Source organism: Ranitomeya variabilis, chromosome 2, assembly GCF_051348905.1.
Source record: "Ranitomeya variabilis isolate aRanVar5 chromosome 2, aRanVar5.hap1, whole genome shotgun sequence".
NCBI lineage: Eukaryota > Metazoa > Chordata > Amphibia > Anura > Dendrobatidae > Ranitomeya > Ranitomeya variabilis.
In genome coordinates this window covers 627,846,587-627,862,153 of record NC_135233.1, presented here as the reverse complement: position 1 = coordinate 627,862,153, position 15,567 = coordinate 627,846,587, and the positions used below count along the sequence as shown (strand labels likewise).

Genomic DNA, 15,567 nt, shown 5'->3' with positions numbered 1-15,567 from the left:
CCCAACCCTGGGCCTCCCTCCACCAGCATACATTACTGTCCTCCAGCTGCATATAGTATCCCTGCTAATCTTATTAACATTCAGTGCATGCCTTCTCCTATCACTTTCCATTGTGTTCTCTGGAATGCACTGTCTATGTGTAACAAACTAACCTACATTCACGATTTTTTCCTCTAATTCCCTGAACCTTCTGGTTATTACAGAAACCTGGATTCAGCATTCAGACACTCTCTCGCTCTCTCGTTTGGTGGGCTCAAATTTTAACATACCGCCAGACCTGAGAACAGCCAGGGTTGGAGGTATTGGTTAGCTCCTTTCATCACAATGTGCTTTCCAGGTCGTCCCCCTGGTTCCCTCACTTACATTTCCTTGCTTTGAAGTCCACGCAGTCAGACTCTTTAAGCCCTTCTCCTTAAAAGTGGCAGTTGTTTATCACCCACCAGGTTCCTCCCATCAGTTTCTAGACCACTTTCCACCTGGCTTACTCACTTTCTATCCTGTGACATCCCCAGCCTCATCATGGGAGACTTTAACATCAATCAATGATCCCCTCTCCCAATCTGCCTCTCATCTTCTTTTTCTAACTTCTTCATTCGGCCTCTCACAGTTAACGAATTCTCCTATGCATGAGGATGGGAATAATCTGGACCTGGTTTTCTCCCGTCCCAGCTCGCTGCACTACTTTACTAACTCCCCTCTCCCCCTCTCAGACCACAACCTTCTTTCCTTCTCTGTCAAGAATTGTCTCCTCACCCGGGACACCCCCCCTACCACACTTATCAAAAAACACGTACCATTAATGCCCAGCAGCTTATGGAAAATCTCCACACAACTTTAGCCCCCATCTCCTCCCTCTCCTGTCCAGACTTAGCACTGTCACACTTCAATAATACACTGAAGAATGCCCTAGATAAAGCAGCACCTTCTACATGCAGAATGACCCGACACAGACAACGGCAGCCCTGGCAAACAAGCTTTCCTCAGCGTTGCTCAAGGTGTGCAGAGTGGCAGTGGAGAAAATCTGTCTTAGCAGAAGACTTCATCCACTATAAGTTCATGCCCCAAACCTATAACTCTGCCCTTCATCTGGCCAAACAATCCTACATCCACCACCCGCATCACCCCACTATCCAACAACCCAAAATGACTTTTTGAAACCTCAAACTCCCTCCTGAAACCTAAAGTACAGGCCCCCATCACCAACCTCAGCGGTGAGGACCTGGCCACTTATTTCCTAAAAAAAAATCAACCAAATCCATCAGGATATCTCAGCCCAATCCCCTCAGTGCCTGGATCCCCATCCCTGCCGCACCTCTCAAGCTCACTAGACGTCTTTGAGCCTGTTTCAGAAGAAGAAGTTTCCAAGCTCCTCGCTTCTGCTCGGCCTACAACCTGCAACAGTGACCCCATTCCTTCACACATCTCCTGCAGTCACTCTCACCAGTGGTCATCACTCACCTGACTAAAATATTTAACCTCTCTCTTTCTTCAGGTATCTTTCCCTCATTTAAACATGCCATCATAACCCCTTTACTTAAAAAGCCATCCCTGGACCAGAACTGCACTGCTAACTACAGACCTGTCTCTAACCTTTCCTTCATCTCTAAACTCCTGGAACGCTTGATCCACTCCCGTCTAATCCGCTATCTCTCGGATAACTCTCTTCTCGACCCCTTACAATCTGGTTTCCGTTCTTTACACTCCACTGAAACTGCCCTCACTAAAGTCTCTAATGATCTCATAACAGCTAAATCCAAAGGTCATTGCTCCCTGCTGATTCTCCTGGATCTCTCTGCCGCATTTGATACTGTGGATCACCAGGTCCTCCTCACTATGCTCTGCTCTTTAGGTCTCAAGGACACAGCCCTCTCCTGGATCTCCTCCTACCTCTCTGACCACTCCTTCACTGTATCTTTTGCCGGCTCCTCTTCCTCTCCTCGTCCCCTTACTATCGGGGTTCCACAAGGCTCAGTCCTAGGCCCCCTCCTCTTCTCTCTATACACTGCCCCTATTGGACAAACAATCAGCAAATTTGGGTTCCAGTATCAGATCTATGCCGACTCCCAATTATACACTTCTTCCCCTGACATCACCCCTACCCTAATTCAAAATACCAAGGATTGTCTGTCTGCTGTCTCTAACATCATGTCCTCCCTCTATCTGAAACTAAATCTCTCCAAAACTGAACTTCTTGTGTTTCTCCCCTCTACTAACCTCACTCTACCTAACATCGAAATTACCCTGGAGGGTTCAACTATAACTCCCAAGCAGCATGCCCCCTGTCTTGGGGTCATATTCGACACCGAACTTTACTCCCTATATCCGATCACTCACTCGCTCTTGTCACCTACATCTTAAAACCATCTCCAGAATCCGACCTTTTCTCACCTTTGAAACTGCTAAGACTCTTACTGTTGCTCTTATACATTCTTGTCTGGACTACTGCAACTCTCTTCTGATCGGTCTATCACTTACCAAACTTTCTCCTCTCCAATCTATCTTGAATGCGGCAGCCAGGGTCATATTTCTGTCCAGCCGCTTCACCGATGCCTCCATCTTGTGCCAGTCATTACACTGGCTACCCATTCACTACAGGGTCCAGTATAAACTCATCTCTCTCACCCACAAAGCTCTCCACATTTCTGCACCGCCTTATATCTCCTCTCTCATCTCTGTCTATCGCCCTACACGTGCCCTTCATTCTACAAATGACATAAGACTAACATCCCCCTTAATCTGAACCTCGCACCTCCGTCTCCAAGACTTTTCTCGTGCTGCGCCAGCTCTCTGGAATGCACTTCCCCAGACGATCAGACTGATACCTAGCCCTGACCTATTCAAGCCATTCAAGCTATTCAATGCACTACCTAGGTTAATACGATTAATCCCCATTCCCCACGGTTTTAAGCATGCCCTAAAAACTCATTTGTTCAGATTGGCCTACCACCTCAATGCATTAACCTAACGATCCCTGTGTGGCCTTTCATAAAAATTAAAAAAAAAAAAACATAATCAGGTTCCTCGTATCATGTTCTCATACACTTTATGCAGTTAATAGCACTCTATGTCTGTACTGCTACATACTTAGGCAGTTAACTGGTTCATGCAGCTTTACATGAACACCCGAGCCTTAAGGCCCCGTCTCACTAAGCGATTTACCAACGATCACGACCAGTGATACGACCTGGCCGTGATCGTTGGTAAGTCGCTGTGTGGTCGCTGGGGAGCTGTCACACAGACAGCTCTCCAGCGACCAACGATCAGGGGAACGACTTCGGCATCGTTGAAACTGTCTTCAACGATGCCGAAGTCCCCCTGCAGCACCCGGGTAACCAGGGTAAACATCGGGTTACTAAGCGCAGGGCCGCGCTTAGTAACCCGATGTTTACCCTGGTTACCAAAAAAAACAAACACTACATACTCGCCTTTCGGTGTCCGTCAGGTCCCTTGCCGTCTGCTTCCTGCTCTCACTGAGTGCCGCCGTACAGTGAGAGCAGAGCGCAGCGGTGACGTCACTGCTGTGCTCTCACTTCTCACTGTACGGCCGGCAGTCAGTGAGAGCAGGAAGCAGACGGCAAGGGACCTGACGGACATCAGAAGGCGAGTATGTATTGTTTGTTTTTTTTTACATTTACGCTGGTAACCAGGGTAAACATCGGGTTACTAAGCGCGGCCCTGCGCTTAGTAACCCGATGTTTACCCTGGTTACCAGTGAAGACATCGCTGGATCGGTGTCACACACACCGATTCAGCGATGTCAGCGGGGCCTCAACGACCAAAAAAAGGTCCAGGCCATTCCGACACGACCAGCGATCTCGCAGCAGGGGCCTGGTCGCTGGTACGTGTCACACATAGCGAGATCGCTATGGAGGTCGCTGTTGCGTCACAAAACTTGTGACTCAGCAGCGATCTCGCTAGCGATCTCGCTATGTGAGACGGGGCCTTAACACTATGGCTGGTCCAAATAACTAAAGCAATTGTTACCATCCACCTCTCGTGTCTCCTCTTTTCCTCATAGGTTGTAAGCTTGCGAGCAGGGCCCTCATTCCTCCTGGTATCTATTTTGAACTGTGATTTCTGTTATGCTGTAATGTCTATTGTCTGTACAAGTCCCCTCTATAATTTGTAAAGCGCTGCGGAATATGTTGGCGCTATATAAATAAAATTATTATTATTATTATTATTATTATTCAAGCCCGCTTTGAAAACCCATCTCTTCAAACAAGCCTACCACACCAACTACTCAGTAAACTAACTTTGCCCTGTTCCCTCCTTCCAAATATTATACTGAATCTGCACCCTACTATTCATCTGTCTCCACACCCTCCATGCACATGATAACTGCACTTGATACTTGACTATTGCACTTAAACACACGGGCTGATGACCGGATCATGCAGCTTTATATGAAAATCCCTATGTATTATAATTGCCAGACCTGAAATAACAAGCACTTTCCACCTATTGTGTCCCCCCATTTCCTTGTAGATTGTAAGCTTGCGAGCAGGGACCTCACTCCTAATGTCACTGTTTAAATGGTCTTAGCTTGTATTGAATTTGTCTGTACATGCCCCCCTTAATTTTAAAGTGCTGCGGAATATGTTGGCGCTACATAAATAAGAATTATTATTATTTCATTATTAGATAGATAGAATGAATAGATGGAATGAATAGATATAGATAGATAGTATAGATATAATAAATAGAATAAATATATAGAATAAATAGCTAGAATAGATTGATAGAATAGATAGAATGAATAGATAGAATGAATATATAGAATGAATAGACACAATGAATAGATAGAATAGATACATAGAATGAATAGATAGAATGGATAGACAGAATAGATAGATAGAATGAATAGATAGAATGAATAGATAAATATAATAGAATGGATAGATAGATAGATAGATAGATAGATAGATAGATAGATAGATAAAATGAATAGATAGATAGAATGAATGGATAGAATAGACAGAATGAATAGATAGAATAGATAGAATGAATAGATAGAATGAATAGATAGAATAGACAGAATGAATAGATAGAATATATAGACTGAATAGATAGATAGAATGGATAGATAGAATGAATAGATATAATAGAATGAATAGATATAATTAATAGAATAGAAAGAATGAATAGATAGATAGAATAAATAGAATGAATAGAATAGATAGAATGAATAGATAGATGGAATGAATACATTGATAGAATAGATAGAATGAATAGATAGAATAGATAGATAGAATGAATAGATGTATAGAATAGATAGAATTAATAGATATAGATAGATAGATGATAGAATGAATATCTAGCTAGAATAGATATAATAAATACATAGAATCAATACATAGAATGGATAGATAGAATCAATAGATAGATAGAATGAATAGATAGATATAATTTTAATAATAATAATATTTTTTTTTTATATAGCGCCAACATATTCACCAAAACACAAGAAACAGAAGCCACCAAGAATGTCCGCACACCACCAAAATAGTACGTAGAAAATACAAAAGCTTTATTGGTAACATAATTTAAAAACATTTAAAACCACGTACAACACCCTCCGTACACATTTGATAATTACCATTTTGTACCACAAGACATTTCACATGCACTAATAGACCATGTGCAAAGCGTGCATAAATCCTGCAACATATAGCTATATATAATATCTAGACAATGTTCGACAAGCTGTATTATATATCAGTATTTGCATACACAGTTCAAAATAATCAAAAACTGGGTAGCAAGTGCTGCCCCACCAATGTATGTAGCCCCCAACACTGTCCCTATAAATCCACAGGCGCATATGCTAAAGTAATGCCCTAGGAAAAAGAGCAAATGTCTCAATCCTGAATCAACATACCCTGTATGGTTGTGAGCCAAGGAAAAAATGCAGAGGCAAGCAAAAAAATAGGCTTTAAAGGGGACCGAGGAGCAAAAGCTCATGGAGGAGGCTGTGAGGCAGAGCTACCGCAGGACAACTGTGGCCGGAGGGAGAGTATAGTATAAATATTTGTTTATTTCAGCATTATGGTTCAATGTGCATATTTATTTATTTACATTAATAATCATGCACTTTTTTGCTATTTATGCATTGAGTAGTGAACTGTATAAATATGCCACAGGGTTATATTGTTGTTAATAGGGTCTGATTATATTTGGAAGTAATTCTGTAGTATGTCGGTATATATATCTTTTTGCCTTAATATTATGATTTTTTCCACAGGACTTAGGTTCATATCCTACAGCTATACCTAATTCCATCGAATTGGCTTCTCATATTTAATTCTACTGGTTTCCTCCTTTCTCCTATGTCCATTTGGGTGCTTTTTTTCACATTGCGCCCATTATCATTCTACTCTTGATATGCTGACAGTTGTGTGTCCAGAACTGTCACCATACCTGCTCCCGGGAGCTGCGCATGCGCTGTATTTACTTTTGTTCAGTTCCTCCCCGCTCCTTACGCTGTTCTTACCTTCTTGCCGGCGCATGCGCTACTTGGTATTCAGGACGTATTCTCATTTGCCCTTCTTTGCATCACTTCCGGTTTTCCGGTCATTATTTCCGGCCAGCTGCAGATCGGATCAGACGGATCAAAGAATGACCAGGTATTTAAAGCCTCATTGGTTATGGCACAGCTACTTCCCCTGACGAAGCTGTCTTTGTACAGCGATACGCGTTGGGCTCTCCCTCCGGCCACAATTGTCCTGCGGTAGCTCTGCCTCACAGCCTCCTTCATGAGCTTTTGCTCCTCGGTCCCCTTTAAAGCCTATTTTTTTGCTTGCCTCTGCATTTTTCCTTGGCTCACGACCAAACAGGGTATGTTGATTCAGGATTGAGACATTTGCTCTCTTTCCTAGGGCATTACTTTAGCATATGCGCCTGTGGATTTATAGGGACAGTGTTGGGGGCTACATACATTGGTGGGGCAGCACTTGCTACCCAGTTTTTGATTATTTTGAACTGTGTATGCAAATACTGATATATAATACAGCTTGTCGAACATTGTCTAGATATTATATATAGCTATATGTTGCAGGATTTATGCACGCTTTGCACATGGTCTATTAGTGCATGTGAAATGTCTTGTGGTACAAAATGGTAATTATCAAATGTGTACGGAGGGTGTTGTACGTGGTTTTAAATGTTTTTAAATGATGTTACCAATAAAGCTTTTGTATTTTCTACGTACTATTTTGGTGGTGTGCGGACATTCTTGGTGGCTTCTGTTTCTTGTGTTTTGGTGACTTTGTGTATTAGCCATCAGTCTTGCACCCCCTCAACCTATTTAGTGCATTAGTGTAGTGCGCCAGCCATTTTCTACATATAGCGCCAACATATTCCGCAGCACTTTACAATTAGATAGAATAGATGGATAGATAGATAGATAGATAGGATATATAGAATAGAATGGATAGTTAGCATACCTGGGGTAACCTCTTCACTGGCATTTTCCCATGGTCCAGGGGTCACCTCAGTTCAGGTTGTGAGGGATCACAGGCTCAGTGACGTCAGCGCTAGTCACTGAAGCGGCGCCGGCAGCATCTTCTCATTCATCAATGGTTTACAGCCGGGGCGGTCGCATCTTTACACCGTCCTGGTTGTAAACTGTATCTCCCCCAGATATGGATTACGGCGTGGGAAAAACGACGGACAGGTATGGTATTTTGTTGATTTATTTTTTTATTTTTATTACAGGAGAACGAGGGCGTCACATGGATTAGGAGTACAATAAAGATGTAAAACTGTGTTGTGTTTTATTTCAAATAAATGACAATATTCTGCCTGTGTCTTTATTTACCATTTAACAACTGTAGGAGACGCTTCTCCATTATTAAGCCGTGGGTTTGGTGCCACGTAACAATACAAAGGTGACGTCAACACCACAAATATGAACTCAAATTGCCACCGCTACAGGGCAAGTGGGAAGAGCTGGGCAAAGCGCCAGAATTGGCGCATCTAATAGATGTGCCTTTTCTGGGCTGCTGCGAGCTGCTATATTTAGGCTGGGGGGGTCATTATCCATGGCCCCTTACCAACTGAGAATACCAGCCCCCTGCTGTGAGCTTTAGCAAGGCTGGTTGTAAAAAATGGGGGAACCCCACTGTTGTGAATTCTGCTTTTGGGTTCCCTCCGGTGGTTGTAGGTGGTAATGCAGTTGCCCCTGAGTTGCAGTCCTGGTCAGGTGTATCTGCTGATTGCAGTTCTGACTGGTGTATTTAGGCGTGCAGGATTCATTAGTCCTTGCCAGTTGTCAATTGTTGTTGGGAGGTGTAGGACCTCTGCCTTGTTCCTCCTGCCTTTCTGCCAAATCAGCAAAGATAAGTGTCTGGGTTTTTTTTTCCTGTGGCACACATGTTGTGTGCTTCACAATTCAGTGCTATTCTTTGTGTTTTCTTGTCCAGCTTAGATTGTGTCAGTATTTTCTCAGTCTTGTTGGATTCTCTGGAGTGGCAGATATACATTCCATGTCTTTAGTTAGATTGTGGAACTTTTTGTATTATCTGCTGTGGATATTTTTGGAAGGGTTTTAATAATGACCGCCTAGTAATCTGTCCTATCCTTTCCTATTTAGCTAGAGTGGCCTCTTTTGCTAAATCCTGTTTTCTACCTGCATGTGTCTATTCTTCTCCTACTCACAGTCATTATTCGTGGGGGGGCTGTCTATCCTTTGGGGGTCTGCTCTGAGGCAAGGTAGCATTCCTATTTCCATCTATAGGGGTATTTAGTCCTCCGGCTGTGTCGAGGTGTCTAGGGTATGTTAGGCACACCCCACGGCTACTTCTAGTTGCGGTGTTAGTTCAGGATTTGCGGTCAGTACAGGTTCCACCGACTCCAGAGAAAGTTTCATGCGGCTCCAAGGTCACCAGATCATAACACCCCACGCCTTTTTTTAAACTTATTTATTTGAAGTGGGGACCCCTCTATTCTTGATAACCAACCTTGCTTAGCTGACAACTGAGAGTTTGCAGCCCCCAGCTGTGAGTTTTGTCTGGTTGGTTATCAAAAACAGGGAGAGACCCACGCTGTTTTTTTTTTAAAATTATTTATTTACAGCTCAGGCAAATGAATACTCCCATCCGCAGCTCCTGCTTCTCACTAATTAGCGGTAGCAGGTATCAGATGATGGGATCAGTTGTCCCATCAGCTGATACCAGTGACCTGAGGTAAACGTTATACCTCCGATCACAGCTGAGCGCTCCTGCTGTCTTTTGACAGGGAGGGAGCCTCGGCTCTCTGATGGGCGGGGATGATTTCCCCGCCGATCAGAAGCGGTGTTTGCAGCGCTGCCATGCATATGAGCATATGACAGTGTGTCAAACACTGTAATGTTGGACCCCCCATTCAAGTGAATGGTGTTCGGGTCTGTTCTGCTGGATGACAGCAGATTCATCATTGACAAATGGAATCATCATGCAGCCTGCCATCTAGATGTAGCAGAACCGAGTGTGAGGCCACATCCAGCTGTCCTTGACTTTTCTGCAGCAAATACGCTGCAAGAAAAGTCAATCTTCGTATTTGCAGCGTTTTTTTCACCATCCATTCAAGTCAATGGGGCAAAACCGCTGAAATAAGTGACATGCTCTATGTCCAAAAAACGCTGCAAAGCACAAAATCCTGATGATAAAAAAAACAGTGTGTGTATGAGATTTCTGAAATCTCTTAGGCTTTGCTTGTACTGTAAAACGCAGCTGAAAATCAGCATAACAAAACTAGGCAAAAACGCCCATTATGGACATACCCTTATACTACTGAAAATTGTACATTTTACCAATTTCAATGTACACCTCGTAACTTTGGCTAAGGAAAGTGAATGAAAATTGTTCTATCAATCCTGAACAAATTTACAGCAATCTTAATGTATTTTCTACAATTTTAGAATATGCCACCAGTTTCTGATTATACACTTCCATATTACTAATCTGTCCCGTCCACTGTAGGGAAGAATATTTGAACTCTGAATTGGTTAATTTGTGTAGTGTCTGAAAATGTTGCCATGTTGTTTGATGCCTGATGCAAAATGTTTAGGATAGCCATGACATGGATTGCTGAGTGTCTCTATGTTTCTTCTTCTCCATACATAGGTTATTATTTGGTTTGATTTATTTTTCTTAAGTGAAACATTGAGCTTAAACTGATTTTCTGGCTACAGATTTTTGTAATAGGCCATTTTATATGTTTTGTTTTGTTATATAGCCAACTCAGGATCTCTGCAGGGGCCACATACTCCTCAGTCCACGGGTAGTAATTCCATGGCTGAGATGCCTGGCGATTTAAAACCGCCAACGCCAGCTTCAACCCCACATGGTCAGATACAGCCAATGCCCAGTGGCAGGTATGTGTATTTACATTGCAACACTTAACTACAGCTCTACACTGTAGCCCTGAAAGTTGCAGTTAAACATATCATCTGAAATTGTGTGCAACTTTTTTGTTTAATAGGAACAGTGCAGTGAGTGTGCAAGATCCATTTTCTGATGATTCAGGTTTCCCACAGTGCAATTCTATTACTCCCAATACCTCTTACCAACAAGGGATGAATGTACCAGATATGATGGTCCAGATGCCATATGAGCCTAATAAAGATCCCTTCAGTGGTATGAGAAAAGGTATGATGTCAAAATGGTGTCTAAAAGACATTTTCTTGTTTTTTTTACCCCTAATTTTGTGATATTATACAGTGTTTTTTTAATTTATACATTGTATTCAGGTTATTGATTTTTTTCTGCTTGTAAGCTAAGCGTGTATTACATACTGGCAATAAATATGGCACAGGGCAGACTGGATATTACATCTTTTGTTGCTTGCAGCAAAACTTTAATATTTAAAGGGAACCTGTCTCCCCCAAAAACGAAGGTGAGCTAAGCCCACCGGCATCAGGGCTTATCTACAGCATTCTGTAATGTATCCTGAAAGATGAAAAAAAGAGGTTAGGTTATACTCACCCAGGGGCAGTCCGGGTCCGATGGGCGTCGCAGTCCGGTCCGGGGCCTCCCATCTTTTTACGATGACGTCCACTTCTTGTCTTCACGCTGCGGCTCCGGCGCAGGCGAAATTCTCTACCCTGTTGAGGGCAGAGCAAAGTACTGCAGTACGCAGGCGCCGGTAAGGTCAGAGAGGCCCGACACCTGCGCACTGCAGTACTGTGCTCTGCCCTCAACAGGGCAGACAAAGTACGCCTGCGCCAGAGCCGCAGCATGAAGACAAGAAGAGGACGTCATCGTAAGAAGATAGGAGGTCCCGGACCGGACCGCGACGCCCATCAGATCGGACCGCTCCCCCCAGGTGAGTATAATCTAGCCTCTTTTTCTCTTCTCTCAGGATACATCGGGGGCTTATCTCCAGTATTCCAGAATGCTGTAGATAAGCCCCTGATGCCGGTTGGCTTAGCTCACCTTCGATTTTGGGGGTGACAGGTTCCCTTTAAGTTGACAGTGTTTGAAACCTTGGCACTACTTTGCATTCTGTTTGCAGCATTTTTACAGTAATTCTAGGGTGACACAGCAACACTGGTTATGTAACTTGTTTGCTGCTGTGCAACTATTTTAGAGCTGTGAAAAACCGTTACGGTAAATTGCAGACATTTTGCATGTGAGACATTAACGATAACGACAGTTACATTTCTTGATAGAACTTTGAGGACCAAGTGTTCATTCTTATCTCAATATTGGTAAAATGTGCATTCATGAAGACAGACTTCAGCCTTGAATTCAGAATTTTGAGAATCAATGATTAGTTCAGGAAGAGAAAATAGCATATTTAGCTAATAAAATATATTACGTTTGTTTTAATGTGTACTATTGATTTATGAACTAAAAATGAAAATGTCAGTTACTCTTTAACCCCTTCACGACATATGACATATTTACATCATATGACGTGTCCCTTGCTTTGATGCAGGTTCGGAATCTGATCCCACACTTTTTCCCCTCACTTGATAGCTGATTTAATCCGAGCTCAACCCATGGCTGTGAACCAGTTAATTCTCTGACAGCGGCATTTAACCCATTTCTGACATTGGGTGTAATAGTACGCTGATCTCGGACACCCTCCCTTGATGTGGGCTCCAGCGATGAGCCACATCTTTCCTCTCACATGTCAGCTGTTTTGAACAGCTGACTTGTGCCCAGAACAAACGCGGGTGGAATTGCAATCCACCCGCAGCTATTAACTCGTTAAATGCTGATGTCAAACGCTGACAGCAACATTTAACATGCGCTTCCGGAAATTGCGCAGGAAATCCGCCAATTGGTGACCCCATCAAGTGATCGCGGGTCACCGATGGGTTGGCATGACAACCAGAGGTCTCCTGCAGACCTCTATAGTTGTCACTGCCGAATTGCTATGAGTGCCACCCAGTGGTTGGCACTCATAGCAAGTGAGTAACTCTTCCTCATACAGGCAATCTGATTGCCGCCTCTATGTAGCAGAGCCGATCAGGTTATGGCAACTTGTAGTCTCCCATGGAGACTATTGAAGCATGCCAAGAGTAAAAAAAAATGTTCTTAAAAATATATTAAAAAAGAAAATTCAAATCACCCCCCCTTTCGCCCCATTCAAACTAAAACAATAAAAAAATCAAACATACACATATTTGGTATCGCCGGGTTCAGAATCGCCCGATCTATCAATAAAAAAAGGATTAACTTTATTACTAAATGTTGTAGTGAGAAAAAATGTCAAAATGCCAGAATTATTTTGGTCGCCGAGACATTGTATTAAAATGCAATAACGAGCGATCAAAAGATCGTATCTGCACCAAATCATATAATTAAAAAGTCAGCTCAGCGCGCAAAATGTAAACCCTCACCCAACCCAAGATCACGAAAAATGGAGACACTATTGGTATTGGAAAATGGCACGATATTTTTATTTTTTTTTTACAAAGTTTGGAATTTTTTTTCAAATCTTTATTTTCAGTTTTTAGTTAAATATGCTTGTGCTGTGGGGCGGGTCTATAGGGGGGTCTTCATGTGGTGCTCTGATTAGGTATTCATAATGCAGACTGCTGACATGTCACTTATCCCTCAGTGATCTGTCAGCAATTTTACATAATTAATATGTATAATGTAAACAAAAAAAGAAATCACCTGCAGAAGACAGGCGGCGGCACCTGCGCTACAGCATGATCACGTGTACTGTGCATTAAATTGTTTTATCTGATGATATAAGTAAATAAATAAAATAAAAAATGCCTTCTCCAAGATGACGCCAGCTGTGCGATAGCAGCTATCAGCAATTACTGAAAGATGCTACTGCGCAGGCGGCACAATCTTTGAGGAGGCAATTTTTTTAAAATTAATTTACTTATATAATCAAATAAAATAATTTAATGCACATTACACATGTGATCATGCTGCAGCGCAGGCGCCTGTCTGCTGCAGGTGATTTTATTTTTTACAATATATATAATATTCATTAGGTAAAGTAATGGGCAGGTTACTGAGGGATCAGTGACCTGTCAGAAGCCATACAGATGAATACATAAGCATAGCACCATATAAAGCCCCGCCCACAGACCCCCCACTGGCCGTAGCTGAGCACAAGCATATCATTAACTCAAAATAACTAGTGATGAGCGAACGTGCTCACCACAACTCATTACTCGCCCGAGTATCACTATGCTCGGTGTATTTCCGGGATTATTTGGCTCGAGTCTCCGCCCTGCAATTCTGGCCCTCTTTAGAGCACCAATGATGATGCAGGGATTGTCAGCCATGCACTGTAATGCCGCAGCCATCTTTGTTGTGGTGTTACAGTGATTGGCTGGCCGCACAGCGTCATTGGATCTATAAGAGACCTGACGCCGCCACATTCTGCTCCGGACTTAGCGAGTGTAGGGAGAGCTGCTGCTGAGATAGGGTCAGAATCGCCTTTTAAGAGTTAGTGTGGGTCTGCAACTGTTCAGTCCACAACTCCTGAGAAACCAACAGTCCTTTTCAGGGCTAATTCGGGGGTCCCGAGATTGCAGTGCTAGGTAGGCAGGGGAGTCTATGTGCACATATCCACATCAGTGCGAGTACATAGCCTCACTGCATACCTCCAAAAGCTCCATTACTGTCTGCTGCTGCTTATTTAATATATATCTAGCTGCAGTTTTCTTTGGCTTTTTATTTTCTTCACCTGATACCTGCTCCTTTTAATCTAAAGCAATCCATAGCCCCCTTATTTTAACATTCACTTGCTTGATCACGCTGCTTACTACAGCCAGGTTATAGAAATCTAAGAACGTGAAAATCTACTTTTTTTTTGTCCCAGACACCAGATGTGAGTGCGCAAATTTTTTTTTTTTTGGTGTTATTGCCAACTTGTTGACACAATTTAGTTGTGTCCAAAAAAAATCAAGGCCACATTTAGATCAGTCTGTTATCTGAGGCTGACGGCTGGTGTATCTGTGGTGGAAAAATCATAGCTTCGCAGGCATACGTATCACAGTTCTGTGTGCTAGCCATTTTCTTTTTTTTTTTCAAAAATTCACTCCCCCCTAAAACAATATTTTACACAGTCTGTTATGTCAGGCTGAGGCCTCTTGTATCTGTAATGCTGAAAAAGAATTGATACTGCACTTCAGGATAGACTTCCAATCAACAAATGTGGTGGCGTAATGCGAAGTCTTTTGACAGGGAGCCTCGGCTCTCTGATCGGCGGGGATGATTTCCCCGCCGATCAGAAGCGGTGTTTGCGGCGCTGTCATGCATATGACAGTGTGTCAAACACTGTAATGTCGGACCCCCCATTCAAGTGAATGGTGTTCGGGTTTGCTCTGCTAGATGACAGCAGATTCATCATTGACAAATGGAATCATCATTCAGCCTGCCATCTAGATGTAGCAGAGCCGAGTGTTATGTGATATCCGGCTGTCCTTGACTTTTCTGCAGCAAATACGCTGCAAGAAAAGTCAATATTCGTATTTGCAGTGTTTTTTTTCACCATCCATTCAAGTCAATGGGCAAAAACGCTGAAATAAGTGACATGCTCTATGTCCAAAAAACGCTGCAAAGCACAAAATCCTGATGATAAAAAAACAGAATTGATACTGCACTTCAGGATAGACTTCCAATCAACAAATGTGGTGGCGTAATGCGAAGAAACATCCTAGTAAATGCAGTGCAACGTGCAATGTGGGCATGCAATACGAGCCAGCATAGCACTGTATAGTGTATTACAACCGCAGCTACGATCTGACTCACCAGGATCCCGAGGTGTTGTGGATGCACAGGTCTCGAGAAGCGTAAACGACTGTCAGGTTATCTGGTGGAGATCCCGCCAAACGGGAAATGGGCAATGGAGTGGGGCTGACCGCAGCCGCATCGAAACGGCGTGGCGGTGGTCGGCTTAGAGCCAGAGAATGCCCCGGCCGGTGGCGTCCCTGGATACAGACAGGGAAAAAATGGCAATGGCTGACGAAAGCACTCAGAGTGTGACGTCACAAGAGCTACGGAGGGATGCTGGGGCAAAAAGGTATGCGACGCGTTTCGAAGGAACTCAGTCCTTCTTCATCATGGTTACCACACGCTAGAAGCACCCAGCCTTATATAGATCTACACA

General features: G+C 43.1%; 1 protein-coding gene across 14 annotated transcripts in view; it reads left to right on the top strand.

Moving 5' to 3' along the window:
* Positions 1–15,567, top strand: part of ARID1B (AT-rich interaction domain 1B) — a 1,358,614-nt gene that overhangs the window by 1,048,820 nt on the left and 294,227 nt on the right. For 9 of the 14 annotated variants that reach the window (XR_013221738.1, XM_077289047.1, XM_077289045.1 and 6 more), the window contains 2 exons: positions 10,216–10,354; positions 10,462–10,628. The exons of the other annotated variants lie outside the window; for them this stretch is intronic. Coding sequence is in view for 8 of the 9 variants with exons in the window: in XM_077289047.1 (XP_077145162.1) it covers positions 10,216–10,354; positions 10,462–10,628 (306 nt within the window). In the remaining variant the exon portion in view is untranslated. The remainder of the gene's footprint in view (positions 1–10,215; positions 10,355–10,461; positions 10,629–15,567) is intronic. 14 annotated transcript variants of the gene reach the window in all.